The sequence below is a fragment of the Dipodomys ordii genome, unplaced genomic scaffold (assembly GCF_000151885.1).
Source record: "Dipodomys ordii isolate 6190 unplaced genomic scaffold, Dord_2.0 Scaffold209, whole genome shotgun sequence".
NCBI classification, from domain to species: Eukaryota; Metazoa; Chordata; class Mammalia; order Rodentia; family Heteromyidae; genus Dipodomys; species Dipodomys ordii.
Window position 1 is genome coordinate 1,237,543 of NW_012267425.1, and position 27,337 is coordinate 1,264,879.

The following is a 27,337-nucleotide window of genomic DNA, read 5'->3' on the forward strand; positions in this document are numbered from 1 at the left end:
TTGTGCGGGGCGACAGAGGAGGCTCGGCGCGTCGCGGCTCCGAGCATGGCCCGGGCTTATTTCTCTGAGACGAGTAGGGAGGCAGCGGTGCCGGGGGGCCGTGCTGCCGGGCCTGGGAGCGGGCAGCAGCTCCGCCCCGGTGCGCTCATCCGCGTCACCGCCCACGCTGAGCCCGCCCCCAGCTTCCGTTCCCGAGCCGCCTCTTGCAGCTCCCCAGTTTGTGGGCGGGAAAACGGCTACTTCCCAGTCGGAGACACAAACTACAGTATCTGTGTCCTGCTACCTTTAACAATATGTGCCCCGGTCCCCACTACTGGTTAAAAGGTCACTCCTCGGCATGTATCCGTTCAATCCGAGAGCGTTTTCCCAGGGGGGCGGGGCTGAGTGCGTCGCGGAGTTAGTGTTCTCATCCGGGCATCCCCAAGTGCCGCGGCCATCTTTGTTTTGTGCTGAAAGTCGCTATTGACGCCCACGGCCGGCCGGGCGAGAAGTGGCAAGATGGCGGCTCCCAGAGCGGAGGCGTGGAGGCGCCCTGGGAGGGAGGGAAGTGGGGCGGAGCACACTTGCACACTTGACTCAAGCCCAGCTGCAGCCCTAGTCCACTGCGTACCAGCGCCGGCCTGCAGGTCTGCAAGCAGTGGGGGACTTTAAGAGAACTGAGCCCAGAGGCGTAGCCATGCGCGGGCGGGGGAACGATGACGTAGACCGACTCCACCCCCTCGCCCGACCGCCGTCGCCATGTTTAGTTGTTACTTCTTTACACAAGATGGCGGCTCCCAGGGAGGAGGCATGAGAGCCCTGCCGTTACCGCTTCTCCTGCCGTACAGTTGCCACCTCGAGGCCTAGCTCTGGCTCTTTGGATCGGCTCCTGTGGGAAGGAGTCATAAAGAGGGAAGCGAAGACTGGACACTGCCTTGCATTTGGTTTGCATTGGAAGAACTAACCCAAGAGGAAGAGAATAGGGGGGAAGGGGGAGGTAGTCTCAAGATGGCGGCTCCCAGGGCAACAGGCGCAGCCTGAGCAGGAGACGAACTCAACGGAGAGGTGCAAGACCTCACGACCTGTACGGCCTGTGCTCTCGGGAAGTCCCTGACAGATCGGTCTGGTTGCCTTGGCTTTGGGCGCGCCTCCATTCCTTAGGAGTGTCGAGGTTGTTTGGGGAGTGGCGGCTCTACTAACTGCTGGGCGGGGAAGCGGGACGGTCTCAAGATGGCGACTCCCACAATTGTGGTTTAAGCGCCGGCGGGGTTGGGACGATCACGGCGTTTGTGGCTCCTTTCCACCCGCCCCGGAAGCCAGCCAGTGCTGAGCACTTGGGGGTGTGGGAACCGGGCCGGGGCTCCGCCATTTCCGGCGGGGGAGGGATACGACTGAGGAAGGGAGGAGAGAGAGGCGTCTCAAGATGGCGGCTCCCAGAGCCTCTCGTCCGAGCTTGTAAGCCGGAGGATCCAGGCAAATAGTCAGGGCGGCGGGACTCAGTGGCCTCCAGCTTTTTGGGCCTAGGTGCTCGACAGTTCCGGGAATCTTGCGAGAAGACCGGGCGAGCGAGAAGAAGGGGAAGAGCCAAAGGGTAGGGGGGTAGTTAAGATGGCGGCCTCCATGGAGTCGTCTACCGCGGTGTGAACAGCCGCTTCTCCGTGAGAGCTGCCTTAGACCAAAGGGGGTGTGTGTTCGGAATTGAGGGTCTCCCTTCCTGCTCGGCAACTTCGTTCCACCTCACCCTTTCCTGTAACCATGGCTTCGGCCGTGTCGCCCGCCAACTCGCCAGCGGTGCTCTTACAGCCCCGCTGGAAGCGAGTGGTGGGCTGGTCGGGTCCCGTGCCCCGACCCCGCCACGGCCATCGAGCCGTGGCCATCAAGGAGCTCATCGTGGTATTTGGCGGCGGCAATGAAGGGATAGTGGACGAACTGCACGTGTATAACACGGGTGAGTGCAAAGCCCGCTGGGTCGCCTAGATCCTTCCCTCCATCTCCCTCTCCCTCTTTTCCTCTCTGCTCATCCCCTCCCCTTCCCCCCGCCTCTTTTTCCTCCCTTCCTTCCCCCCTTCCCCCTCCCTTTCCGCACTCCTCTGCTCCCCGTGTTGCTCTGCCGATTTCTCTGCTCTTCCTCGGTCTTCTCCCCCATCCTGACACCCCCGGACTTTGCGGGGTTTCGGTGTTACATTTTGTTACTTGGATGCAACGCCGTAGTCCGGAGGGGAGGGAACAGGAGTAGGGTATTGCACCGTTGGTGACTTCCGACGTACTCCCGTTACCCGGCTGGAGGAGGAGGGCGGAGGTGGCCCCCCCTCTTCTCTTCCTCATCCTGGGTGCCCATGCCCATTCAGGAGAAATGACCAATTCCAGATTACAAATACCTTCTCTGCCTCTAGTAAAACCGAGGAAAGCACTCTCAGGGGCGCGAGTTGTAACAGCCTACCGAACCACTTCCCACATTATGCCTCTGCCTTCTTAGAGACCCATAGGATAAGTGGGTGTGCATCCTTCTGCCTTTGGCATTTCTGCATCTTTTTATTTATTTATTTATTGTGTGTGTGTATGTGGGTATGTGGGGAGGAGGGACGGAGAGATCCCTTTTTTCCCCCAGTCTGGTCCCTTCCCTTGAGAAGATGAATTCATGTCCCTGCAGTAGGCCAGGTGGTCCAGCACTTCCCTCTTGAGTGTCACCGAAGCGGCTATCCTGCCCCTTCTCCCTTCCCTCCTAAAACCAAGCTTTTGTTAATTGTGAGGGGCCTCTGCAGGTGTAGCTGACACACCATCTGGCCTCTGCCCCTTCCCTCATGGGAGCCACATGTCCCTTGCCTGGTCGCCGTGTTGAGTCTCTAGGGCAGCAAGCCTGCTGCCTCATCACCACAGCTTTATCCCATCCTTCTTCTGTGGTGGCTTCTTGGCCCTCGAGTAGCACAGTGGCCCTATGGACCCTCGCCTTGCTCAAGTCTTGTGGAGCCTGGGCTGTGAGTGTGGAGAACCGCAGCGGGGCAGGAGAGCAGCCAGCGCTGGTGGGCTTCAGGAAGCTCCTGTCTTGTAGCACTGCTTTGTATGCCGTGGCTACTTGCCAGCTCCTTTGCCCCCTCGCCCTCGTTCATCTTCCCTCAGCTCTACTGGTCACTCCCAGGCACCTCCTCTTGCGTTGATGGGTGCAGCAAGCGCCATTTTTCTGACTGGCCTCAGTTGTCGACTTGCTCCAGGGTTGGCAACAGGCAGCAGGAGAGAGAGTTTTGGTGCAAGTGCCGGGCGGGCCTCCAGTGCCTCTGAGGTTATTTCCCCCTACCAAGTTGACTTTGAAAGGTTGGCAGGGTGCTGCTCACTCTTTGCATTCCTGGTCTCCTCAGCACCTGTTGCCTCTAGGGAGCAGGGCTTTTCTCAGGGCCTCCACAGGAAAGCGGGGGGGGGGGGTCACTGGGGCTTGTGCCCAGGCAGCTGCAGGGACAGGAATTAGCCCGGTAAGCTAAAGCCAAGGGCAGGGATGGAACCTCTCTGGTGGTAGGGCTGTTTTTAGAGATGCCCTAGCCAGGAGCTCTGCTCCTTGGACCAACTTTCTCTTAAGGCCTGGAGCAGGCTCCCTGGCAGGGAAATGCAATTTTAGAAAGTAGGGCAGGGGCCTAATTACAGTCAGCTCCAAAGTCCACTGCAGGCCCTGCCTTGGCTCCCTGGGGCCTCTGCATATTCATTAGTTTATTAAAATGAATTGACCACTTTGGCATTCATTCTGTTAACCAGTCTGCAAAGATAAGATGGGTGTTAGCTAGCTATCCTTTACAGTCAGGGTAGCATTTTGGAAATCATCACAAGGTATTTCTTAGGTGACTTGAAAGAGCAACTAGGAGACTTGTTCTTCCCCAAGCTGTGTCCGTTATTTTGGCAGATCCAGGATGTGCCCAGCTCAAGCTCTTGGGTTCTAATGGGTCTTGATGCTATCCTGGCTGCCCGGCCTTTCCAACTGCAGCCTCTCCCACTTACTTACCTTGGTTTTGTAGAAGGTATTCTTCCCCGAACTCTTCCCCTAGCACCTTCTGTGGAATCAGCCCTTGAAAAGGGTTTTCTCGGAAGACCAGGCGTGTCTGGATGCCTTGCTCAGTACTGAAGGCTCTTGGGGTGTGCATGCCTTGCTGACTGGGTCAGCAGGCAGTCTGGAGGTGATGATATATGGGGTGCAGTATGAGACAGAAAGCAAGCACAGGTTCTTCCTCTTTAGTGGCAGCTACCACAACGCCAGAGGGGGCCATTGACTGGCCTTTGGTAGGTGGTAGGGTAGCTGCTATTCTTGTCCTCAGGGAATTTCATTTCCATGAGACAAAGTAGATTACCCAGAGGCCCTGAGCCAAAGTATTGAGAGCGCCTGTTGGAGTGGAGCGCACCCTGCTGAAGCCGCCGTGCGTGTGACTGCTTGCCCTTGCTGCCTTTTTTGGCCTCAGTGGTTTGTCAGTGTCATGGACTCTCGAAGGAAATTTGGGAGATACTGAATGGGACTTCCTTGTTTCTGTCGCTGAGGAAATTGGGGTCCAAAGAGGGGAAGTGAGGCCCAGGGTCACCTCCACCAGCTGGTGGAGGAATTGGGCGGGAACCCAACGTTCACCAGGACTGTCTGTCCTGCTTGTGTCTCAGTTAACTGGCTGCCAGCTGCCGCCTTTAAAGCACCTCCCTTTCCCTCTGTTGCTATGCCTAGCTAACTGATCACTAAGTGAAACTGGTATCACATCTGCTCTCCCTCCGCCTCAGCAGTCCCTCCTCACTTCTTACCACATTCTCCAAGGGACTTCTGGATTTAGCCCAGTAGTTTGCCTTGTCCTGAAATCTCTTTCACCCTTCAGGGCCTGGCTGCAGTGTTACCTTTTCTCAGAAGCCAGTCATGCCTCTGTTATATTTGTTTTGTTCCCAGGGGTCCACTCCATTCTCAGCTCTTACAGGTGTGCTTCCCTTCTGTGGAGGAGGGTTCACAGCCTTCCTACCAGATGGGAGATAGGACGTAGCTCTTCTGCCTCATCGCTTGGGGCCTGCTGTACCAGAAATGCTTTGATGTGACAGATCGAACAAAAAAGGAAGCAGACTCCTCAAACTTGACCATCTGCTCTGCTTCTTGGGTGTCAGTCTCTAGGTCGTGAAGGAACAGCAGCAACCACCAATGGAATTGGCATCCTATGAAGAGGGATGGGAGACCTGGTGAAGCAGAAGTGGGCTTTGTCCTAGTTGAAAGGGAAGGTGGACATAGTACCTTTCTCAGAGTTCCACAACTGGGTGGCCTATTTTCCCCCTAAATTCTCCTCTGTTGTCAGTCAGCCTGGAGGGTAGTAAGCAACATGCCAGGGCATGTCCAGAATAAGGAACCCCGGGATTGAGTTGCAGGATACCCCCCACACACACACATACACGTGATAAGAGGGGAGACAGTGTAGCTGTTGGGCTTAAAAGACAAGAGGAGGAGAACTCACTGTGCTCTTCCAGGGGGTGAAATGAGGAGTGACAGAGTTACCTCCCTACTAGGATCTGCACTCCCCGACAAACTCTTTTGATGGGAAGAGTCCCTGCCTTGCCTGAAATACTCTAGAACTACTTCAGCACCTGTTGGTGCACCAGAAAGAGCTGGCTGGTCATCTGGAGGCTAGGGAGTATTGCAGGTCACTTTTGGTTGAGCCAGCTAGGGTGATCAGTTTGGTGGGAAAGCTGTGGCTCGGGCTCATTTGCCTCTTAACCATTTGTCCTCATCCTTGACTGATGGCTCTTAGCTAGGTGCTGTGCACATGCGGGTGAGGGAGGGTAGCTGCTGGCTGCCCCTTAGGTGGACAATGGGCAGATCATTCTAAATGAGCAGCTGGGTTCATCTCTGATTGCTCCAGTGACCTCAGGTGAGTCATAGCCTTCTTAGGCCCTCTTCTTTATCAACTGACAGCTATGCTGAGGCAGTCAGAGGCTGCCTTCTATTGGCTTTTCTCCTGGTAACTTGGAGGAAACTCCTGGGGATTGGGTGAGGCCCTCTATCCCAATATAGGCAAGGTTGATTTGCCTTGGCATTGCAAACTCCTGGTTTTCTTGTTTCATGTTTGCACTATGAGAACGAGGCAGGGAGCTGGCATCTGGTGTGAGTGCATGCATGCACTCACACACGCGTTCTTGTGTATGGGCAGTACCAGCACTACTTCAGGAAGATGGCAGCGGATGGGTGCTAGGCAGCCTCTAAGTCTCTCAGTGACTCAGCTAAACCACTGAGGCACCCAGCAGCTACTCCAAAAGCACCTGTGGAGAGGGTGTGAAGAGACACTCCTCCTGCAAGGCTGCCAGACACTGGAACCTTCAGACTGATGGCTTAGGACTTGAGTTCTTAGGGTGCATTGAGGGTAGATAATGGCTAGCCTCCCCTTTGGAGATGCATTTGAATAAGGATAGAAATAACAGGGTTTCCTGTTCTCTACTTTCATAGAGCTTTTGGTTTCCAAGTCCCATATGTTTTGGGGGGGGTGTGCGCATGCGCACACACCACTCCTAGGGCCGGAACTCTTTTGGCCAAGGCTAGTGCTCTACCACTTGAGCCACAGTGCTATTTCTAGCTTTTTGGAATGAGTCTCTTGATCTTTTCCTGCCCAGTCTGGCTTTGAACCTTGATTCTTAGATCTCAGCCTCCTGAGTAGCTATAATTACAGGTGTGAACTACTAGCACCCAGCTATATTTTCTTTTTTTCTATCACAGTATCCTAGTATTCCTGTGGGGAAAGTCGGCTGCTGAGCAGTAAGCACCCTAGATTGGTCTTCAGAAGCCTTCCAAGATGTCTCCTCCCACAGGACTATCCTGGTCTCCCAGTCAGCTCCCTAGGCGCCAGTCTTGTCTTGACTCACAAACTTTTCGCCTGCTGTAGCCACTGCCCCTGGGCCTGAGCTTCACCTCCTTTTTGTAGCCCGCTTCCTTAGATCTAACCAAACTGACTTGGGCCTGATGCATTTGTATCTGGTCCCCAGCTTGGGGTTTGGGGAGAGGGACATGTCCTTTAAATAACGTTGCATGAGAGAGGAAGACAGTTGCCCGTGTCACTATCTGGGCAGTCCTGGCACCGTAGATGTGAGAGGCACAGGGAATTGGGTGAAGAAGCAGGGCACCAGGTAGGTAAAGTAGGGAATGGTGCCATCTTTACCAGAGGCTGCAAGTGTAAAAGGCTTTTGAAAAGCTGCTGTCACCATAGTCCTTGCTGTGGTTGCCACCTCTGGCTTGAGAGTGTTCTGGAGTGGTGTAGGCATGGTGGCCATGGGGGAGGGGCACTGGCGCTGCCACAGAGCCTGTAGACCATCACCTAGGAGACGAGAAGTCGGAGTAGGAGACAGTGAGGCCTGGGAGGTTAGAGCAGAGGCTGGATTCTTGTCTCCACCGCTCTCTGCCTGCAAGCTGGGTCTGGCTGTGCCCCCCCCCCTTGCCAGGCTACCAGCTGTTTGCATAGGAGGTGTTGGCCTCCTGCCCTTGCATTTCCCTGACCCCCCCCCCCACAGGTGCAGCTGTTTGCTGTGGCTCCCTTGACTCTGTAGTGCAGGCAGGGGGAGCATGGGGCCCCAGGGGGCACTTTTGGCATAGAAGTTTGTGGTGATCCTGTGAACAATCAGGGAAGGAAGTCAGTAGTCAGAGAGAGCCCCAGAAACTGATGAATTATCTTGGTCAGTGACTTCCTGCTTGCTGAAATGACCTTGACCAAAGCAGGTTGGCGTGGGCAGTTGTGTAGTTGGAAGTCCAAGACTCTGGCAGATGGCTTGACTAGAGTGGCCCAAGGTGAAACCGATGGGGCCCAAGCCACAGTGTACTGTGGCTCAGCCCCTCCTTTCTTTGGCCATGTTTGACGACTAGATGGGGTGGAGGGTACCAGACTGGAGGACTAAGAATGGAGGCTTAGTAATAAGAGACTCCTAGGTGTTTGACTTGTGCTTCATTTTTTTTCCCCCTCAGCAACCAACCAGTGGTTCATCCCAGCTGTGCGAGGGGACATCCCTCCAGGGTGTGCAGCCTATGGCTTCGTGTGTGACGGTACTCGCCTGCTAGTGTTTGGTGGGATGGTGGAATATGGGAAATACAGCAACGACCTCTACGAGCTGCAGGTAACGGAGTGTATAGCTCCCCAGAAGCTGCCTATCCATAGGCCCGGATTCTCACACTGCCTCCTCTGGCCCCACATCACCCCTGTGGTGCTCTTTTTGTCAGGGGTTTGGAGTTTGACACAAATGAATGAGGCTCTCTTCATTTTGCAGGCGAGCCGATGGGAGTGGAAGAGACTCAAAGCAAAGACACCCAAAAATGGACCCCCTCCGTGCCCTCGGCTTGGGCACAGCTTCTCCCTTGTGGGCAACAAATGCTACCTGTTTGGGGGTCTGGCCAATGATAGTGAAGACCCCAAGAACAACATTCCAAGGTGAGGCTTTGTCCTTTTGTGCTGTAGACCCCAGCCTAGGTAGGTGTGCTTGCCCAGGCACAGGACTCACTGAAATTCCAAAGTCAGATGGTCCGGGTGCTAGTGGCTCATGCCTGTAATCATGCTCCTCAGGAGTCTGAAATCTGAGGATCATGGTTCAAAGCCAGTCCGGGCAGGGAAGTCTGTGAGACTCTTATCTCTAATTCACCGAAGAAAGAAAGAAAAACTTAGGAGTGGAGCCCATAGCTCAAGTGGTAGAGCACCAGCCTTGAGTAAAACAGCATGGGCACAGCACCCGGGCCCTTATTTCAAGTCCCAGTACTGGCACAGAAAATAACGTTGGATGTGCCAGCAAACTAACCTCCGCTGCCTCATCTTCTGTGCTGAGTAGTCAGCGAGGGTGACACTAGATGCCCAGTACCAAGCTTTTTGATTCTGAAACCTAAAACCCTAAAGAGGCCTGTGCAAGACCGCAGAACCCTGTTTTGCTTTGGGCTGCTCCCTACTCCTCAGACCCAAGCTCGAGCTGGGTTCCTTCCTTCTCAGCCTCTGCTGCCTGCAAGTTTCCTGATGGGTATTTTCCAAGGCCCGTGGCCAAAAGCCTTTCTGTCTGGAGGTAGTCCCAAGCTGACACCCCCTCACTGTACAGAGGCCTTTATATAATGCCTGGCTTTGTGAGCAGGGCAGCCTGGAGGGGCCTGCACTGGGTGTGAACTCGAGGCTGCCGTCGCGCCTCATACACCCCTCCTGTTACTCCAGTTGGACTTGTCCTTGAGAGCTTGTGGCAGCCCCTTCCCCAGGGGCAAGCGTAGAAGAGGAACTCGGAATGCACATGGCCTTTGCTCTTTATCGTCTCTGGAGGTTCCAGTGTGGTTAAACCTGGTGAAGTTTCTGCATGCAAACGAGGCCTGCTATAACTTCTCTTTCTTCATCAGGTACCTGAATGATTTATATATCCTGGAATTACGACCAGGCTCCGGAGTGGTAGCCTGGGACATCCCCATCACTTACGGGGTCCTTCCCCCACCACGGGAGTCTCATACTGCTGTGGTCTACACTGAGAAAGATAATAAGAAATCCAAGCTGGTGATCTATGGAGGGATGAGTGGCTGCAGGCTGGGGGACCTCTGGACCCTGGACATTGGTAAGATGCTGCTACGCCTCTAGTAGCCTCAGAGCCAAGGCAATCTGCTGGCCATGCATCCCCCTTAGGTCTTTCCACGCCACATGGCTGACAGTAGGATGCTTGGTGCTCCCTAGGTATGGAATCCGTTATTTTGCCTTGTGCTGGTAGCATTTGTTAAAAGAAAGATAAAGGCACTAGTGGCTCATACCTATAATCCTAGCTACTCAAGAGGCTGAAATCTGAGGATCTTGGTTCAAAGCCAATCCAAGCAGGAAACTCCGTGGCACTCTTATCTCCAATGAACCGTCAAAAAGCCAGAAATAGCCAGGCATTGGTGGCTCATGCCTATAATCCTAGCTACTCAGGTGGCTGAGATCTGAGGATCGCAGTGTGAAAGCCAGCCTGGGCAGAAAATTCCCCGTGAGACTCTTATTTCCAATTATGCACTCAAAAACTGGAAGTGTAGCCGGGCGCCAGTGGCTCACGCTTGTAATCCTAGCTACTCAGGAGGCTGAAATCAGAGGATCCCGGTTCAAAGCCAGCCCGGGCAGGAAACTCCATGAAACTCTTTATCTGCAATAAACCACCAGAAAACTAGAAGTGGCACTGTAGCTCAAGTGGTAGAGCACTAGCCTTGAGCTGAAGAGCTGAGGGACAGTGCTCAGGCCCAGAGTTAAGGCCCACGACCGACAAAAAAAAAAAAAAAAACAAAAAACTGGAAGTGGTGCTGTAGCTAAAGTGGTAGAGTGCTAGCCTTGAGCACAAAGAGGCTCAGGGACAGCGTCCAGGCCCTGAGTTGAAGCCCCACAACTGAACTCCCCCCCCCCCAAAAAAAGGAAGAAAACAATGAAGTGAAGTTCATTAGCTGAAAGATGAGCTCCACCCCCCCCCAACTCCATCCCTGGAAATAGTGCCACTATATAGCAGGCACTCAGTTGTTTTGGAAGAAACTCGATTGCCAGGATGGCTGAAACGCCTTTGGAAAATGCTGAATCTGGTTGTTTGGTAGATGTGGGATACAGTGCTTGCATTGAGTCAGAGCCTGCCTTGCCTGTGTCCGAAGAATGGTTGTGTCTGATTGAGCATGGATAACCTTTTTCTCTGTCTCCACAGAGACGCTGACATGGAACAAGCCTAGCCTCAGTGGGGTGGCACCCCTTCCTCGCAGTCTCCACTCTGCAACTACTATAGGAAACAAGTGAGTAGCTGCTTTTCTTGGCCTAGCCTTTCCCCTGTCCCTGAAGTGTGCCCAGTCAGTTTGGTTGTGACAGTCCTTAGGACCCTAGGAGGCCTCTTGCTTGCCTGGCTGGCGGTTTCCCATCACAATCCCTGGGGGAACCCAGAGAAGGTAGGTTCAGTATAGCGGTTCTACAGGGAACCCTGCCTGAGACTCTTTCTGGACCTGTCACACTGCATCAAGAGTATGACCTGTCCGGGTTCTGATGGCTTGTGCCTGTTATTCCTAGCTATGCAGGTGGCAGAGGTAAAGGGGATCCACGCTTAGAGCTAACCTGGGCAGAAAAATCCCCAAGACTATCTCCCATTAACCAACAAAAGTCCAGAAGTGAAGATGTGGCACAAGTTGCAGAGTACCAGCCTTGGACGAGAAAGCTAAGCAGGAGCACGAGGCCCTGAGTTCAAGCCCCAGTACTAGCACCAAAAAAGGGGGGGTGTATGTGACCTGTTTTCCATCCTCCATTAAATACGACTGTCTTTGCGAATGCCAGCATCGTAAAGGGTGGTGGCAGGTAAGATGAGCTGTACACGAGCTGAGTGATGCTCTCTCGCTGTAGAGGTGACACCGTGCTTGTGAGGGCTGAGCCGGTAGTTGAGAGAGGGCCACGTCAGAAGATTTTGTGTACCCCAGAAACTCCTGGGTAGAGGGAGAACTTTGTGGGCAGAGGAGGTGGCTTGGCAGATTCTCTATGATCTTTTGCTTTTCTTCATCCTCTTCCAGAATGTACGTGTTTGGTGGCTGGGTGCCTCTTGTCATGGATGATGTCAAAGTGGCTACACACGAGAAGGAGTGGAAGTGCACCAACACGCTGGCTTGTCTCAACCTGGGTATGGCCTCCTGGGGCTTGGAGAAGCCTTGGGGAGGCTAGCCCTCCTCATCCCTGAGAGCTTTGTGGGGTGTGCAGGAAGCGAAGCCAGTCCCTCGACTCCTAGAATTCACCAGAAATATCCAGTGGGTTGAGTGCTCTGAAGCAGTGCCCCTCCTAATTATTCAGATAGGCCCTTCAGTTATACAGTTTGATGGCCCAAAGTACACGGGCACTCGCGGCGTGCTGCCTCCCTCACCCCTACCCGGGTCTCACGTGGCCACATGAGCAGTTTCTTATGCCCTCTGCCTTCAGGGATCCTACATACATACAATAGCTCTGGGTCCTTAACATGTTTTCCCCAGGACCACTGGCCCTTTTTCATTGACTGTGTATCTTGGAGATCATTTCACATCGCTCAACAGTGAGCAGCTGCAGCCTTTGCATTGCTATCATGGTGGTGGTGAAACTTGTTCACACAGTGCTCTTGTGAGTATCCTTGCACCACTTCTACGTCAAGTGCAAGTGCATTCAAAGGCCCAAAGCCTAGAGGTAGCTAGCCAGTGATACACATCTATGGCCCCAGCTATTCAGGAGGCTGAGACAGGAAGATGACTTGAGTCAGGAGTTTTGAGACCTCCCTGGCAACATAGACTCCATTTCTCAAAACAACAACAAAAAAACCAAAATGAAAAATGAGAGGGAAAAAAAACCCCAGAGGTAAGAGTTGCTGTCAGATATCATCGAACTGTCCTGCACAGATCCCATACATTATAGCACTCAGCTCACCCTAGTGGTGCCTGGGTTCCCATAACCCCCCACGCCACCACGTGAGACCCACGTTTCTAGGAGGTGTAAGATCTGTGTTTTGTTTTGTTTTGTTTTTAACTGAGGGAGCATGACTTTGATTATCTTTTTTTTTCTTTTTTGGTAGTACTGGGATTTGAACTTAGGGCCTCACACTTGATAGGCAGGTGCCCTACCAGTTGTGTGGCTTTTATTTATTTTATGATACTTTTTGCTTTGGGATTTTTGGTTGCTTTCATTGAGTACTCTTACCACTTCCTGGTTTCAGAAGCCTAACCCTGACAAAGAAAATCCGGAAAGCAACTGGAAATTGAGGGATAGGTGTTTTCTATTCTCCCTGCTGACCTTCAATGCTGTCCATCCCTAGATACCATGGCCTGGGAAACCATTCTGATGGACACACTGGAGGACAACATTCCCCGGGCCCGTGCTGGCCACTGTGCAGTCGCCATCAACACCCGCCTGTACATTTGGAGTGGGCGCGACGGCTACCGCAAGGCATGGAATAACCAAGTATGCTGCAAGGACCTCTGGTACCTGGAGACAGGTATGCTGCCCCGCGCCGCCCCACAGCTAACAGACCCTTCCCTGCCCCGTGCCCTCATTACCAGTGATGCTCTCTTACAGAAAAGCCACCGCCCCCAGCCCGAGTACAACTGGTACGAGCTAATACCAACTCTCTGGAGGTGAGCTGGGGGGCAGTGGCAACAGCCGACAGTTACCTTCTTCAGCTCCAGAAATATGACATTCCTGCCACGGCTGCTACCGCCACCTCCCCCACACCCAATCCAGTCCCATCCGTGCCTGCCAACCCTCCCAAGAGCCCTGCCCCAGCAGCAGCTGCCCCTGCTGTACAGCCACTGACCCAAGTAGGCATCACGCTCCTGCCCCAAGCTGCTGCTGCCGCTGCCGCTGCCGCCGCCGCACCCCCGACCACTACCACTATCCAGGTTTTGCCCACCGTGCCAGGCAGCTCCATTGCTGTGCCCACCGCAGCCAGGACTCAAGGTAAGCCAGGGGCCAGACCGGACCAAGGGTGGGGGTGGTGAGGGATCAGAAGGAAGGGGCTGCTCAGTGAACAGGTGCTTGGTGGCTCTTTAGGAGACTCCCCTTGTCCTGCTCACGGGGACTGTGCGCCGACGAGGGCATGCAGGAGAACCACACAGAAAGCATGCGCCAGGTGTGCACTGAACCTCTGGCAGAGGACATTGTGCGGAAGGCGACTTGCTGATCCCTGATTCCCTTCTTGTCTCATCAGGTGTCCCTGCTGTTCTCAAAGTGACTGGACCTCAGGCCACTGCAGGAACCCCATTGGTCACTATGCGGCCTGCCAGTCAAGCTGGAAAAGCCCCTGTTACTGTGACCTCCCTGCCTGCTGGTGTACGAATGGTTGTGCCCACACAGAGTGCCCAGGGGACGGTGAGCTGGGGAATATGGGGGAACAGATGCAGGGTTTCTGGCCTGGTAGAATAAATAGGTCTGGGGGAGGTGGGGGAGGTGGTGAGCTTCCACCTCCCCCAGCATCTCTGCTGTCTACAGTATGCGCGTAATATGCCTGTCCTGTCCTGAAAGCTGCTGAGGCTGAGGTCTCTGGCAGGCTTGAGAGTTAATAAGTTAATGCCACAGAAGGACCTAACCTTCCATGTGATCCTTGGGGCATTTTAGATGTGGACTTCCTTGTCCTGGAGCCTGAGGGGAAAATCTGATCATCTGGGTCTGACCCAGGCCTCTGAGAAGTGAGCTTTGTTTGGCTCTGTGAGGGTTTTTTTTTTTTTTTTTTTTTTGCGTGTTTGTTTTGCTTTGCAGTGCTGGATATAGAACCCTGGCCCCTTGAGCATGCCAAGCAGGTGTTCTACCACTAAGCTATATACTCAACAGCTCTTTATTTTGAGACAGGGCATCACTAAGTTGCCTGGACTGCCCTCAAACGTGTGGTTCTTCTATCTCAGCCTCCTGAGTTACTGGGCTTACAGGCATTTGTCGTCACTTTAGGCCTGACCCCGTGGTCTTTATAGAAGATGTGGAACCCTGGAAGCTCCTGCCTCTTGGCTGGCTTCCTGCTCAGTGGCGGGGAGGCAAGTCCTTGCTCTTGGGGACTAGGAACAAGGGGACTAGCAGCAGGCAAAATCAAAGGATGCTGCTGAGCCTCTTGGCAGGTTCTGGGGAGGCTGTGGAATTAAGAAGTCGGTGTCCCCGTGGCTCACACACCTCGTGCTCACCACAGGTGATTGGCAGCAACCCACAGATGAGTGGAATGGCTGCCCTAGCAGCTGCTGCCGCCGCCACCCAGAAAATCCCCCCTTCCTCGGCACCCACTGTGCTGAGTGTCCCAGCGGGGACCACCATTGTCAAGACTGTGGCTGTCACACCTGGCACGACCACCCTCCCGGCCACTGTGAAGGTGGCCTCCTCCCCTGTCATGGTGAGCATCTGTCTTCTACAGCTGCTTCTCAACCAGCGGCTTCAGGGCTATGGGCTTCTTAATGCTGATCAGCCTTCGGAAAGAAGTGATTTCTAAAGAAGTGATTTCTACAAGGTTTTGGACCAGCCCTCGAGGGCATAATCGGTGCTGTCATCAGGCTGTGGAGTTAGCAGTGAGCCTTCGGTGTGTGGCGGCCTTGGGCGAGCCCTGTGGTTGTCGTTCAGTAAACAGAGCTGCGCCTCCAGCTGAGGATGGCCAGTTGTGCCTGAGGCACAGGCGTTTGGTCTCATGCGCACGTATAGTCTCTGCCTCTGGCTGGCACATACAGTCTCTGCCTCAGCACCCTGCTCATCACCTGCCTCTGCTTTCTCCAGGTGAGCAACCCAGCCACTCGCATGCTGAAGACCGCAGCTGCCCAAGTGGGCACATCTGTGTCCTCTGCAGCTAACACATCTACCCGCCCTATCATCACGGTACACAAGTCTGGAACAGTGACGGTGGCTCAGCAAGCCCAAGTAGTGACCACGGTAGTGGGCGGTGTCACCAAGACCATCACCCTGGTGAAAAGCCCTATCTCTGTCCCAGGAGGCAGTGCTCTGGTGAGTGACAGGCACTGGCTGCCCCTGGTGACACGTTGCCCCAGGGCCAGCTCCAGAAGTGTGTCCCAGGCCATGCCCTTGTTTGGTTTCCAGATCATTGCCTACTTCATGCTTTCCTTTTTAGATTTCCAATCTGGGGAAAGTGATGTCAGTGGTCCAGACCAAACCAGTTCAGACTTCAGCTGTTACTGGCCAAGCGTCTACAGGCCCCGTGACTCAGATCATCCAGGTAAGCTGCGAGGCCTTCCTGGAAATGGGCCCCAGACCATGGGCACTGCGCCACGAGAACACTCCCGCTTCTTCTCTGCCTGCAGGAGGTCCCACAAGCTTGTGTGTATGGTTCAGTGAGTCCTGCTGCTCAGTCACATTTGCCCACAGTGTCTAGAACATTCTCTGAGCTGCTTGGCTCACCATTAGACAGTACAGTAATAAACCTGCCTTGTGTATTTGAGGACTTGTTCTATTTCCGGTATACATCCGTCTCAGCTCAGTGGATAGAGCAATGTTAATATTGTCGGTCGGTCTCAGATAACAGTCAGTTGTGTTGCACATGATTTTCCTGTGTTGGTTTCCTTGGGGTACCTACAGCAAGCATTCTCTCCCGGGAGTGGTGCCATTCATCCCCCATCTTCTCCTTTCCAGACCAAAGGGCCCCTGCCAGCAGGGACAATCCTGAAGCTGGTGACCTCAGCCGATGGCAAGCCCACCACCATTATCACCACCACTCAGGCCAGTGGGGCCGGGACCAAGCCCACCATCTTGGGCATTAGCAGCGTCTCCCCCAGCACCACCAAACCCGGCACGACCACCATTATCAAGACCATCCCCATGTCGGCCATCATCACCCAAGCGGGTGCCACAGGTAGGAGGCGCTCCAGCCTACGGCTTCCTGGAGTCCTTTGCCAGCGAGTAACTTGGGTGGGGAAAGTAGGAGACCAGGTGCTCCCACCCACCTTTTTTTCCGCCCCTCCCTCTGCCAATCTTCTTCTTGACTTTCTTCTGTCCCTTGGTGTGAGGCTGCTGAGGGGTGGTAGGGTCCTGATTGGTAGTGCTTCACCTTCCTGTCATACAGCATGGGTAACTGCTTAGAAGCATGGTGTGGGGAAGCAATCTCTGACGCTCTCGGTGTCCCCGTGCAGGCGTGACCAGCACTCCCGGCATCAAGTCCCCCATCACCATCATCACCACCAAAGTTATGACTTCGGGGACTGGAACACCCGCCAAGATCATCACCGCGGTTCCCAAGATTGCTACAGGCCACGGGCAGCAAGGAGTGACCCAGGTGAGGCCCTTGCGGCCCCTCTTCACCGCAGTATCCAGGGCAGTCCACCCCCCCCCCCACAGGCCATAGGTGCCCTCCTGATGGGCCTGGGAGGGGCAGCACAGTCCAGCCAGCTTGGGAGTGACGTTGGCGGCGCTTTGCTCTGGTGTTCCAGGTGGTGCTAAAGGGGGCCCCTGGACAGCCAGGCACCATCCTCCGCACCGTGCCCATGGGCGGCGTTCGCCTGGTCACCCCAGTCACCGTCTCCGCTGTCAAGCCAGCCGTCACCACATTGGTTGTGAAGGGCACCACAGGTGTGTAGCCAGCAGGCCAGGTCCTCAGCAATGCTGGGCTCCATCCCTTTAGCCTCCCTGTGGCCGCCTCCCCTTAGTCTGCTGGGGGAGTCGTGGAAGGTGCCGTCTGGAGCCTTCTGCCTCCGATGGCTGTACTCCAGAGCTCGCATTCTCCCAACCCCATTCAGGGAGAGAGGCTCCTCGGGGGGAGGCGGCGGCGGCAGGCCTCATTCTACCTCTACCGCCCTTTTCCTCAGGTGTCACAACCCTAGGCACAGTGACGGGTACCGTCTCTACCAGCCTCGCTGGCGCTGGGGCCCACAGCACCAGCGCCTCCCTGGCTACACCCATTACCACCCTGGGCACCATTGCCACCCTCTCGAGTCAGGTGATCAATCCTACTGCCATCACTGTGTCTGCGGCCCAGACTACCTTGACAGCTGCCGGCGGCCTCACCACCCCCACCATCACCATGCAGGTGAGTCCGGCCCCGAGGATCTGCCCCCTCTCACGGGAACATAGGCCTCGCAGCCCCTCTCCATTCTCCACCCATGCACATGCGGCTCGGCTGTGGGCGGCCGGGCAGCATTTCCATACCTGGGCGGATTCCCATTGCACAGTCCCTGCCTTGCCGCCCATCACGCAGACAGCGCATTTTGAGCAGAGTCCAGTTGGGAAACATTAAGATGGTTCTTTTACCAGGGTAGAGGATGTGGCGGTTGATGTCCTTACTCACGTAGACCGTGCTTTTCTCTTGATGCATTTTCTTAAGCTGTACTCTCCTAAAGGTGGCGGAGCATCTGTGCGTGACTTTGGCACATTCTGGATAGGCTCCATTTGCTTGGCAGAGGGCTTGCCTCTAGCTTCACCCCTGATCCTTCTTGGTCTCTGAACAAGTCAGTGTCCTGGGATCGCAGAGCGAGTTGATCTTGAGATTGCTCGCCATGGCAGATCCAGAGATACAGCTGGTGGGCCCAGCTGGCATGGGTGGCACCTCCGCCCTGTGGGAGAGCCGTCACATAATACCTGGTACTAACTTGGGGTCTCGTGTCTGCCCTAGCCCGTGTCTCAGCCTACCCAGGTGACTTTGATCACGGCACCCAGTGGAGTGGAGGCCCAGCCCGTGCATGACCTTCCTGTGTCCATTCTGGCCTCACCTACGACAGAACAGCCCACGGCCACGGTCACCATTGCTGACTCGGGGCAAGGGGATGTGCAGCCTGGCACGGTGACCCTGGTGTGCTCCAACCCGCCCTGCGAGACGCACGAGACGGGCACCACCAACACCGCCACCACCACCGTGGTGGCTAACCTTGGGGGCCACCCCCAGCCTACCCAAGTGCAGTTTGTTTGTGACAGACAGGAAGCAGCTTCACTCGTGACCTCTGCCGTGGGCCAGCAGAATGGCAGTGTGGTCCGCGTCTGCTCCAATCCGCCCTGTGAGACCCACGAGACAGGCACCACCAACACAGCCACCACAGCCACGTCCAACCTAGCCGGGCAGCATGGCTGCTCCAACCCGCCCTGCGAGACCCACGAGACGGGCACCACCAGCACTGCCACCACAGCCATGTCCAACATGGGGGCCCGGCAGCAGCGAGACGCCCGTCGCGCCTCGGGCACCCCCACTCTGGTCCGCATCGCTGTGGCTCCTGGGGTGTCAGAGGGAGCCCCGGGCGCTGTCAAGCCTCCGTGCCAAGCCCGCCAGATGTGCGCAACAAGCACCACCGTGACTGTGATGGCCACCGGGGGCCCGCGCTCAGCCGGGCCCATGCTCAGGCCCAGCGCTGCCCTGGAGGCTGCGGCCCACAGCCCTGTTTTTGTGCAACCCGCCCCTCCAGGCAGCAGCAAAGCCAGCCTGAGCGCTCCCGGCAGCAAGGACGTGCTCCTCGGGTGCCAGCTGGAGCCCCATCCCACCTACACCTCCAACGCCCCGACTGTGGCCCTCCCCGTGATGGGGGCCGGGGAGCCTGGCACCGTGCTGGGCATCCCCGCGCCCCTGTACGAGAGCCTGCACCCAGGAGCGCCCAGCACCACCATGACTGTGACGGCCCTGGAGGCGCTGCTGTGCCCCTCGGCCACCGTGACCCAAGTGTGCTCCAACCCACCCTGTGAGACCCACGAGACGGGCACCACCAACACCGCCACTACCTCCAATGCGGGCAGCGCCCAGCGGGTGTGCTCCAACCCGCCTTGCGAGACTCACGAGACGGGCACCACTCACACGGCCACCACTGCCACCGCCAACGGGGGTGCAGGCCAGCCCGATGGCGGGCAGCAGCCCCCACCAGGCCACCCCTGCGAGACACACCAGACCACTTCCACTGGCACTACCATGTCAGTCAGTGTGGGCGCCCTGCTGCCCGACGCCGCCCCTGCTCACAGGACCCTAGAGTCCGCCGTCTCCTCCCAGGCCGGTGCTTCATTGCTGACTCCCTTCCCGACACAGAGGGTGTGCTCCAACCCTCCCTGTGAGACCCACGAGACGGGCACCACGCACACAGCCACCACTGTCACCTCCAACATGAGCTCAAACCAAGGTGAGTGGAGGCCTTCGCGGCCCAGTGGCCTACACCTGAGAGGATGAAAGCAAAGACGGCGGGACAGCCTGTCGCCAATCCAGCACATGCGGAGCCTCCCAGTCTAGCCTGGGGTGGGGCAGGGATGTGTGGCTGTGCCGACCGCTCACCTGCGAAGGTGTCTAGCAGATGGCCCGTCTCCACTCCGCTGGCCCTCCCTCCAGGACACTGGAAGCCCCATGGAGGCCAACCAGTCTCCTTGTCACCCCCCCAGACCCCCCACCAGCTGCCAGTGACCAGGGGGAAGCGGAGAGCACCCAGGGTGACAGCATAAACATCACCAGCTCCAGTGCCATCACCACGACTGTGTCCTCCACGCTGCCCCGAGCGGTGACCACCGTGACACAGTCCACACCAGTACCAGGCCCCTCTGTGCCGGTAAGAGCCCCCAAAGGATCCCTTCGTCCGCTTTGCCTCTGGCCCTTGCTGTTCCAGATTTGGACACCAGATGTCACTGTTGTACCGGGCAAGGTCCTGCTCCCGGTTTCCTTTTTCAGACCATAAAAGGGCAACCTGGGTGTCTACTGGGCAGGAGGCGAGAGCCCAGTCGTGCTGAGAGACTGCTGATGGTGGTTTCTTTCTAAACCTCCTTCCTATCATAGCTGTGTGCCATCGCTTGTCATTTGCGGTAGCTTGTAATAAAAGTAAGGCCACGGGAGTGCAGTGCCCTTCTGTCGAAAGCGGGAAGCAAGCATCTCTGAAGAAGAGTCACACTGGGGGGGAGGGGAGAAGTCCTCCACCACATCTCCCTGCCTGGCCACACCTAGCACCCCAGCCGTCCCCAGCCACGCTTGGCATGGGGTCAGGCTGGCCTGGGAGGAAGATGCTGTAGGTTTGCAGGGAAAGATGGGAGTTTCTTTTCCTCTTTCGGCATCACTGCCTGCTTCTAGCCTCCCTCTCCTCCCCTCTGACGGGGGCTTCTCTCCCTTTCTAGAAGATCTCATCACTGACTGAAACTGCCCCAGGGGCTCTGACTTCCGAAGTCCCCATTCCGGCCACCATAACAGTGACCATAGCCAACACAGAAACTTCTGACATGCCCTTCTCTGCTGTTGACATCCTGCAGCCCCCGGAAGAACTCCAGATCTCACCAGGGCCTCGCCAGCAGCTGCCACCCCGGCAACTCCTGCAGTCTACCGCCACGCCCCTGATGGCGGAATCCACCGAGGTCCTGACAGCCTCCCAGACCCCTGAGCTCCAGGCCGCCGTGGATCTGAGCAGCACGGGGGACCCATCTTCGGGCCAGGAGCCTGCCAGCTCGGCAGTAGTGGCCACTGTGGTGGTCCAGCCGCCCCCGCCCACACAGTCTGAAGTAGACCAGTTGTCCCTGCCCCAAGAGCTGATGGCTGAGGCCCAGGCGGGCACCACCACGCTCATGGTGACAGGGCTCACCCCCGAGGAGCTGGCGGTGACTGCAGCAGCTGAAGCAGCTGCCCAGGCCGCAGCCACAGAGGAAGCTCAGGCCCTGGCCATCCAGGCAGTGCTCCAGGCTGCCCAACAGGCCGTCATGGGTAGGTGCCGACTGGCAGCCTCCGGGGATGGGCACCCTGGGGAGAAATGACAGCCCTAGGTGGAGGTGCCACGGCTCACCTCCTGCAGGAATGGCACCTTGGGCCTCAGGGTGGGGGGAGTAGGTGTCGGATGGGCCGGCCTGGGGGTTAGCCCATTGGCCAGGGTATAGAACCTGTCCCCGAGTAGGGGTGGGACAGAAGAAGCTTGCAGAGAAACGAGGTCTTGGTAATGAGGTCTTGGTAACAGTGAGCGTCTGGGTCTGTATCAGGGACACGGCCAGCTACCCAGCGAGGATTGGGCCAGGCCCAGGCAAGGGTCGGAGTTCCTTTTGAGTCGTTGTTTTTCTTGGTCCCGGAACAGGTACGGGGGAGCCCATGGATACCTCCGAGGCAGCAGCGGCCGTGACCCAGGCTGAGCTGGGACACCTTTCAGCCGAAGGCCAGGAGGGCCAGGCCACCACCATCCCCATTGTGCTGACCCAGCAGGAGCTGGCCGCCCTGGTGCAGCAGCAGCAGCAGCTGCAGGAGGCCCAGGCCCAGCAGCAGCACCACCTCCCCACCGAGGCCCTGGCCCCCGCCGACAGCCTCAATGACCCAACCATCGAGAGCAACTGTCTGAACGAGCTGGCCGGGGCTGTCCCCAACACGGTGGCCTTGCTGCCTTCTACGGCCACCGAAAGTAAGCAGGGTCCTGCCTTACCCCCAGGGAACGCTGATGGAGGGAAAGGCGTTTCCTACTGCTAGAGTTGAGACCTGGGGGTGTGTGGATGGTACAGTGATATCAACTGGTCCAGGCCCTGAACAGAGGCCCTTCCCACAAATTGTGTGCGTGGGGGGGTGTCGGTGTGTCAGTCAGTCGGTCGATTATGGGGCTTAAACCCAGGGCATGAGCTCTGCTCAAAGCTAGTGCTCTAGCACTTGAGCCACAGTGCCATTTCTGGTTTTCTGGTGGTTAATTGGAGATAAAGAGTCTCACAGACTTTCCTGCCCAGGCTGGCTTTGAACCGCAATGGTCAGATCTCAGCCTCCTGAGTAGCTAGGATGTAGGTTTGGGCTGCCAGTGCCCAGCTCAGTTCCATGAACTCTTTATTTCTTCCCAGGCCTGGCTCCATCCAACACGTTCGTGGCCCCCCAGCCTGTTGTGGCCAGCCCAGCGAAGCTGCAGGCTGCGGCTACCCTGACTGAAGTGGCCAATGGCATTGAGACTCTGGGCGTGGTGAGTTGTGTGTGCTGGGGATCAAGGGGTCATTACTGCCACCAGGCCCCAGGGCCTTAATTTCATCTCTCTTACATTTTCCAGAAACCAGACTTGCCACCCCCACCCAGCAAAGCCCCCGTCAAAAAGGAGAACCAGTGGTTTGACGTGGGGGTCATTAAGGGCACCAATGTAATGGTGACCCACTACTTTCTGCCATCAGAAGACTCTGTCCCGTTGGATGTAAGTGACACCAGGAGGTAGCAGTGCAGGGGGGTACATGAAACAAGTATTGTAGAAGCAGGATGGATCAGCGCCACCACCCAGAGTTGGGGCTCACCGAACGCTCTGTCCTTGGGCCAACTTGAATAGCAGGAATCCTGAGGGCACCTCCATCCAAAGCAGGAGCAAAGCAAGAGATCTTGGTCCTTCTTTGCCAGGACCCAGTCTCCAGCCTCATGCCTACCATGCCCGGCCTTGCTGCGAAGGGGCAGCCAGTGCTGACCTTCCCGAGTCCTGGGGCATCAGCAGACTTCCCAGGATGGGAAACACGTGCTGAGGATGGAGCTTGGGGCCTCACCTGTGCTAGGCCAGCGCTGTGCCAATGAGCACCGCCCCCAGGCCCAGAGCTCGCAGCTTTTATGTTATTATGAAGGTGATGTATAGAGGGGTTACAGTTATGTGAGTAACAAGTCCATTTCCTATCCGGCATTATTAGCACTCCCATTCCTTCCTTCCCACCCCAAGTTGTAAAGTTTGTTTTCAACATAGTGTCTTGTACATCTCATTGTTACAATGATTCAACCTGTTTCCTTGTTTCAGTGTTTTGTTATTTCCCTTTCCTTCCCCTCCCCAAATTAGACAAATGTATCTACAAGATGCAGAGCTGGAATGAAATACAGTGACAGTGGGTTATTACCATGGGGGAAGAACATACAAAACAAACAAAAAAAAATCACATAATATAAGTACCTTAAAAACAACAGCAACAAAAACAACAGCAACAAAGATAAAACCTCCTGTGTCCCTGTCTCAGGGTTCATTTGGGGTTCATTTCACATATGAGCTTGCTTTCTTGATGGCATGCTGGCTTCATGCTAGTCTCTTCTGTTCTGCCTTCTTTCCACCAGGATGACTCGAGCACAGTCCCTGACTATAACCAGCTGAAGAAGCAGGAGCTGCAGCCAGGCACAGCCTACAAGTTTCGTGTTGCTGGTATCAACGCCTGTGGCCGGGGGCCCTTCAGTGAGATATCGGCCTTTAAGACCTGTCTGCCTGGCTTTCCAGGAGCTCCTTGTGCCATTAAAATTAGCAAAGTGAGTCTTACCTGGAGGCGGTATTCAGTATGCCAACCAGTGGGCTGGTTGGTGCATCTGGCTGGTGCAGCTCCACCCCCTGGGGAAAGACTGCTGCCTAGTGGTTAATGAATGTCAAGAGCCTGGTTTTGCCATTGGTTACCAGGGTAACCAGGAAAAGGTCTCCATGTTCTTAGCCTCACTTTGTGGTAACCTGGCAGCTAAGCTTCAGTGAGCAGCCGCTGCATGCAAGACAGCCCGTGCACAGCGTGTTCTTTTTTGTGGAGGGAGGGGTCTGGTCGTGGGGCCTGAACTCTGGGCCTGGGCACTGTCCCTCAGCTCTTCAGCTCAAGGCAAGGGCTCTATCACTTGAGCCACAGCTCCACTTCCAGTCTTTTTTTTTTTTTTTTTTGCTTATGTGGTGCTGAGGAATTGAACCCAGGGCCTCATGCATGCAAGGCAAGCGTTGTACCACTGAGCCACCTTCCCAGCCTGACAGCGTGTTCTTTAGTCCTGCACATATCCCGAAGGGCTCTGATGCCTTGAGCGCCATTTCTCAGGGTTCTCAGGGATAAGACCCTGCATCTCATACACTTAGTGACATAAGGTGTTTGAAGGGCTACTTTGGTGTCCTGGTTCTCTATTTTTCCACTTGAGAGGCCATGTCTGGGATGTGTGTGGCGTTAGAGGGGATTGGTGTCTGGGATGTGTGTGGCGTTAGGGGGGATTAGGAACAGTCAGTTCTAGAAGCTCCTTACCCCCTTGTCCTGAGTACAGGCAGGGTAGGCAGTCACCACAGCAGCAGAATAAGACACGACTTGACTTTGCCTTGGGTTCTAGAGTCCCGATGGTGCCCACCTCACCTGGGAGCCGCCCTCAGTGACGTCTGGCAAGATCATCGAGTACTCTGTGTACCTGGCCATCCAGAGCTCCCAGGCCGGAGGCGAGTCCAAGAGCTCGGCCCCGGCGCAGCTGGCCTTCATGCGAGTGTATTGTGGGCCCAGCCCCTCCTGCCTAGTGCAGTCATCCAGCCTGTCCAATGCCCACATTGACTATACCACCAAACCCGCCATCATCTTCCGCATCGCCGCCCGGAATGAGAAGGGCTATGGCCCAGCCACGCAAGTGAGGTGGTTGCAAGGTGGGTGCTACATAGGGCTGAGCACAGCCAGAGGTATGGGGGTACAGGAGAGGTAGTGGGTAGGACAGGGACCCTAGCTACACTCAGGAGGCTTGGAAGCACGCGGGTGGCAAGGTGTAAGCTTCTTGGAGGGTCTCTCGCCGTTCGCTCTGGAGTGGAACCTGTCATGTCTCAAGACCCTAACTGCATATTTAGACTAGGGTACTCGGGCTCAGCTGGGCAAGGTGGTGGCATCTGTGGGGAGGGGGGTAGCCCCCTGTGCTCAGGAAAGGCAGCCAGGCAGGAGCTGAGCAGTGAAGGCTGTGGCCTGGGAGGACCCAAAGGGATGTAGCCCTGAAGGGGGCACGGAGGGGGTCCGATGGAGGCAGGGGTAGAGGGCACAAAAGCATTCTCAGCCTTTGTTTTTGCTTTTTTCCTTGGTTAGTCTTGGGGCTTGAACTCCGGGGCTGTTCCTGAGCTCTTTTGCTGAATCACTTTGAGCCACAGCACCACTTCCAAGTTTCTGGTGGTTAAACGGAGATCAGGGTCTCACAGACTTTCCTGCCTGGGCTGGCTTCCTACTGCGACCTTCACATCTCAGCCTCCCGAGTAGTTGAGATGACAGGCGCGAGAGCCACCGGCTCTGGCTCTCACTCTCAGCTCTTCACTGGTCTCCTCACCATCCCCTGTTCCTTTCAGAAACCAGTAAAGACAGCTCGGGCACCAAGCCAGCCAGCAAGCGGCCCATGTCCTCTCCGGAGATGTAAGCAAGTCCTCTGTCACCTGTGTGGCTTGGGGTGGGGCCACGGGCTGAGGGCTCGGCCTGTCCCGGGTCCTGGGCCTCGCCATGCTCGCCAGTCCTCACTGAGCTCTTGCCTTTTTTCTATCTTCAAAGGAAATCTGCTCCAAAGAAGTCGAAGGCAGATGGCCAGTGAGATTGAGCTGACCAGCACCTGGATTCTCCTCCAGACCCCCTCTGCTTCAGGAAGCACCCTCCAGGGCCCTCCCCTTCCGCCCTGCCTGCCTGGCCTTTGTACTTCGCCTCACCAGCCACTGGCCACCCACCATGCGTTCCCCTCCCGCCTCTTTTTTTACAAGAATCGAAAGAAAGCACATTTCAACCATTGCTGCTGGGGGGAAGCAGAAGGCAGATTGGAAAGAGCAGTGAGCAAGCAAGCAAGCGAGAGAGAGAGCTGGGCTCTTCCTTCCTCCCTTCTTCCTTTCCTCCCTCCTTCCCTCCCTCCTCCTCCACCCAACATCCGCCCCAGGACTGAGTAAGACTGGAGAATTCCAGAGACCTTGGGGGAAGAGAAAAATTCAGAGCGGATAGTGCCCGCTTCTCCAAGTCCAGGCCCAATCATGTTCTGGGGTCCTGGCCCCCCCCCGGCTGAGGGGCGATCAGGATCAGGGTGAGAGGCCCATAGGAGTGAGGGGAGAGCCCCATGCCAGCTGCCTCCTTGGAGGCCAGGTCCAGTCCTGTTACATTAGTGCCCTTGTGTCCCGCCACCTCCCCGCCTCTCGCTTCGCCAGCCGCGTCTCACCAGGCAAACCCCCAGGAAGCTTCCACACCTCTCAGAGGCCTTTGTGTGCCCGCCTTCCCCCCACGCCCCCTTTACCAAGAGAAAAGAAAGAAGGAAAAAGCAAAAGGGAGGAAGGAGCCTGGAAGGCAAGCCTGCGCAGCGGCTGCAGAATCCTCCAGAATCCTCCGTGCGCCCGGAGCCAGCGCCGCTCACAACTGCTGCATTTGTTGTATTTTTTAAGTTGAGATTGAAGTTAACATTTTTATTGTAATTTTAGCCTTAGCGTGTGGGGTTTTTGGCCCCCCCTTTTTTGTTGTTGTTTGTTAGCTGTGTACAGAACGTGTAACTTTTTTTTTCTCTTCTTTTTTTCTCCTTGGCTAATCTTTGACAGGGATCTTTCTGGAGAAAACAGCGGGGGTCAGCAAGGGCAGGAGAGGTCTGGGGTCTCTCGTGTAGGATCTGGTAGTCAATACCCAGTCTAGTCTCCTCCAACTAACCCCTGTGCCCTTTGTCCCCATGCCTCTGGGACAAAGAAAGGGTGAGCTTCCCCGAGAGTGAGCACTCCCCTGGAAGAGGCCTCATCTCCCTCAGCATCATTGTTTCAGAAATTGACCCTGGCTCTGGCGGCCACTGGGGGCGGGGGCGGGGGGGGGCTGGGAAGTTGGGGAGGGGCAAGGGTGGGAGCTGGCCCTCGTGGCAGGTAATCCCTAGAGAGTTGGCTGACCACCAGCTCTGGGTTTGACTGTGTTGTCTCCTAGGCTGAGCCCTTCTCCCTTGGGGTCCAGACTCAGGGTTGGGGGTCTGGATTTTAGGGCTCCACACCCAAGCTTTAGGCAATGAATAATAAGGTTTGCAGGCAGGCCACAGAAGGATTTGAACTGAATAGCCTACCTTTTCAGTCTCCCCAGCTCTGCCTGGAGATTTAGCAGGGGAGGGGAGAATTAGCACCCCACCCTATCCCTCAACCTCTGGCCCATACCCTGTGGGCCTCCGGTCCGTGTATTATAGTATATTTCTCTGTGGAAAATGTCACGTTTAGTCACCTTGCAGCCACTAGCCTGGACCCATTGTTTTGCCCCGCCCCCCACCCCGTCTCTTCTCCCAAGCGCCCTTGGATTTCTCCTTTCTGAGAACAGCACCACCCGTTCCTCTATTGTAGAGTAACCCCGTGACTCAATATTACCATAGT

At 56.0% G+C, this 27,337-nt stretch overlaps 1 protein-coding gene across 2 annotated transcripts; it reads left to right on the forward strand.

The window, feature by feature from the left end:
• The first annotated feature begins 776 nt into the window (after window positions 1-776).
• Hcfc1 (host cell factor C1) lies at window positions 777-26,779 on the forward strand. 2 transcript variants are annotated; one of them, XM_013035391.1, is made up of 26 exons: window positions 777-1,927; window positions 7,919-8,067; window positions 8,218-8,378; window positions 9,314-9,522; window positions 10,618-10,702; window positions 11,462-11,568; window positions 12,721-12,900; window positions 12,981-13,361; window positions 13,612-13,772; window positions 14,578-14,775; window positions 15,150-15,374; window positions 15,499-15,603; window positions 16,017-16,236; window positions 16,514-16,656; window positions 16,811-16,949; window positions 17,186-17,406; window positions 17,989-19,468; window positions 19,722-19,885; window positions 20,442-21,018; window positions 21,380-21,697; window positions 22,119-22,234; window positions 22,319-22,456; window positions 23,344-23,529; window positions 24,349-24,649; window positions 25,328-25,391; window positions 25,524-26,779. In XM_013035391.1, the coding sequence occupies exons 1-26, from the start codon at window positions 1,735-1,737 to the stop codon at window positions 25,561-25,563; spliced, it is 6,261 nt and encodes a 2,086-aa protein (XP_012890845.1). In that variant the 5' UTR covers window positions 777-1,734; the 3' UTR covers window positions 25,564-26,779. The 2 variants fall into 2 exon arrangements, with proteins under 2 accessions (XP_012890845.1, XP_012890846.1); XM_013035392.1 differs by having other exon boundaries at window positions 20,574-21,018.
• Window positions 26,780-27,337: the final 558 nt, after the last annotated feature.

Bases quoted from the DNA above. Each gene is read 5' to 3' on its own strand.
- Hcfc1 (XM_013035391.1), top strand. From the start codon at position 1,735: ATGGCTTCGGCCGTGTCGCCCGCCAACTCGCCAGCGGTGCTCTTACAG. The intron at 8,379-9,313 runs GTGAGGCTTTGT...TTTCTTCATCAG, and splicing joins CCCAAGAACAACATTCCAAG to GTACCTGAATGATTTATATA. The intron at 19,469-19,721 runs GTGAGTGGAGGC...TCACCCCCCCAG, and splicing joins CAACATGAGCTCAAACCAAG to ACCCCCCACCAGCTGCCAGT.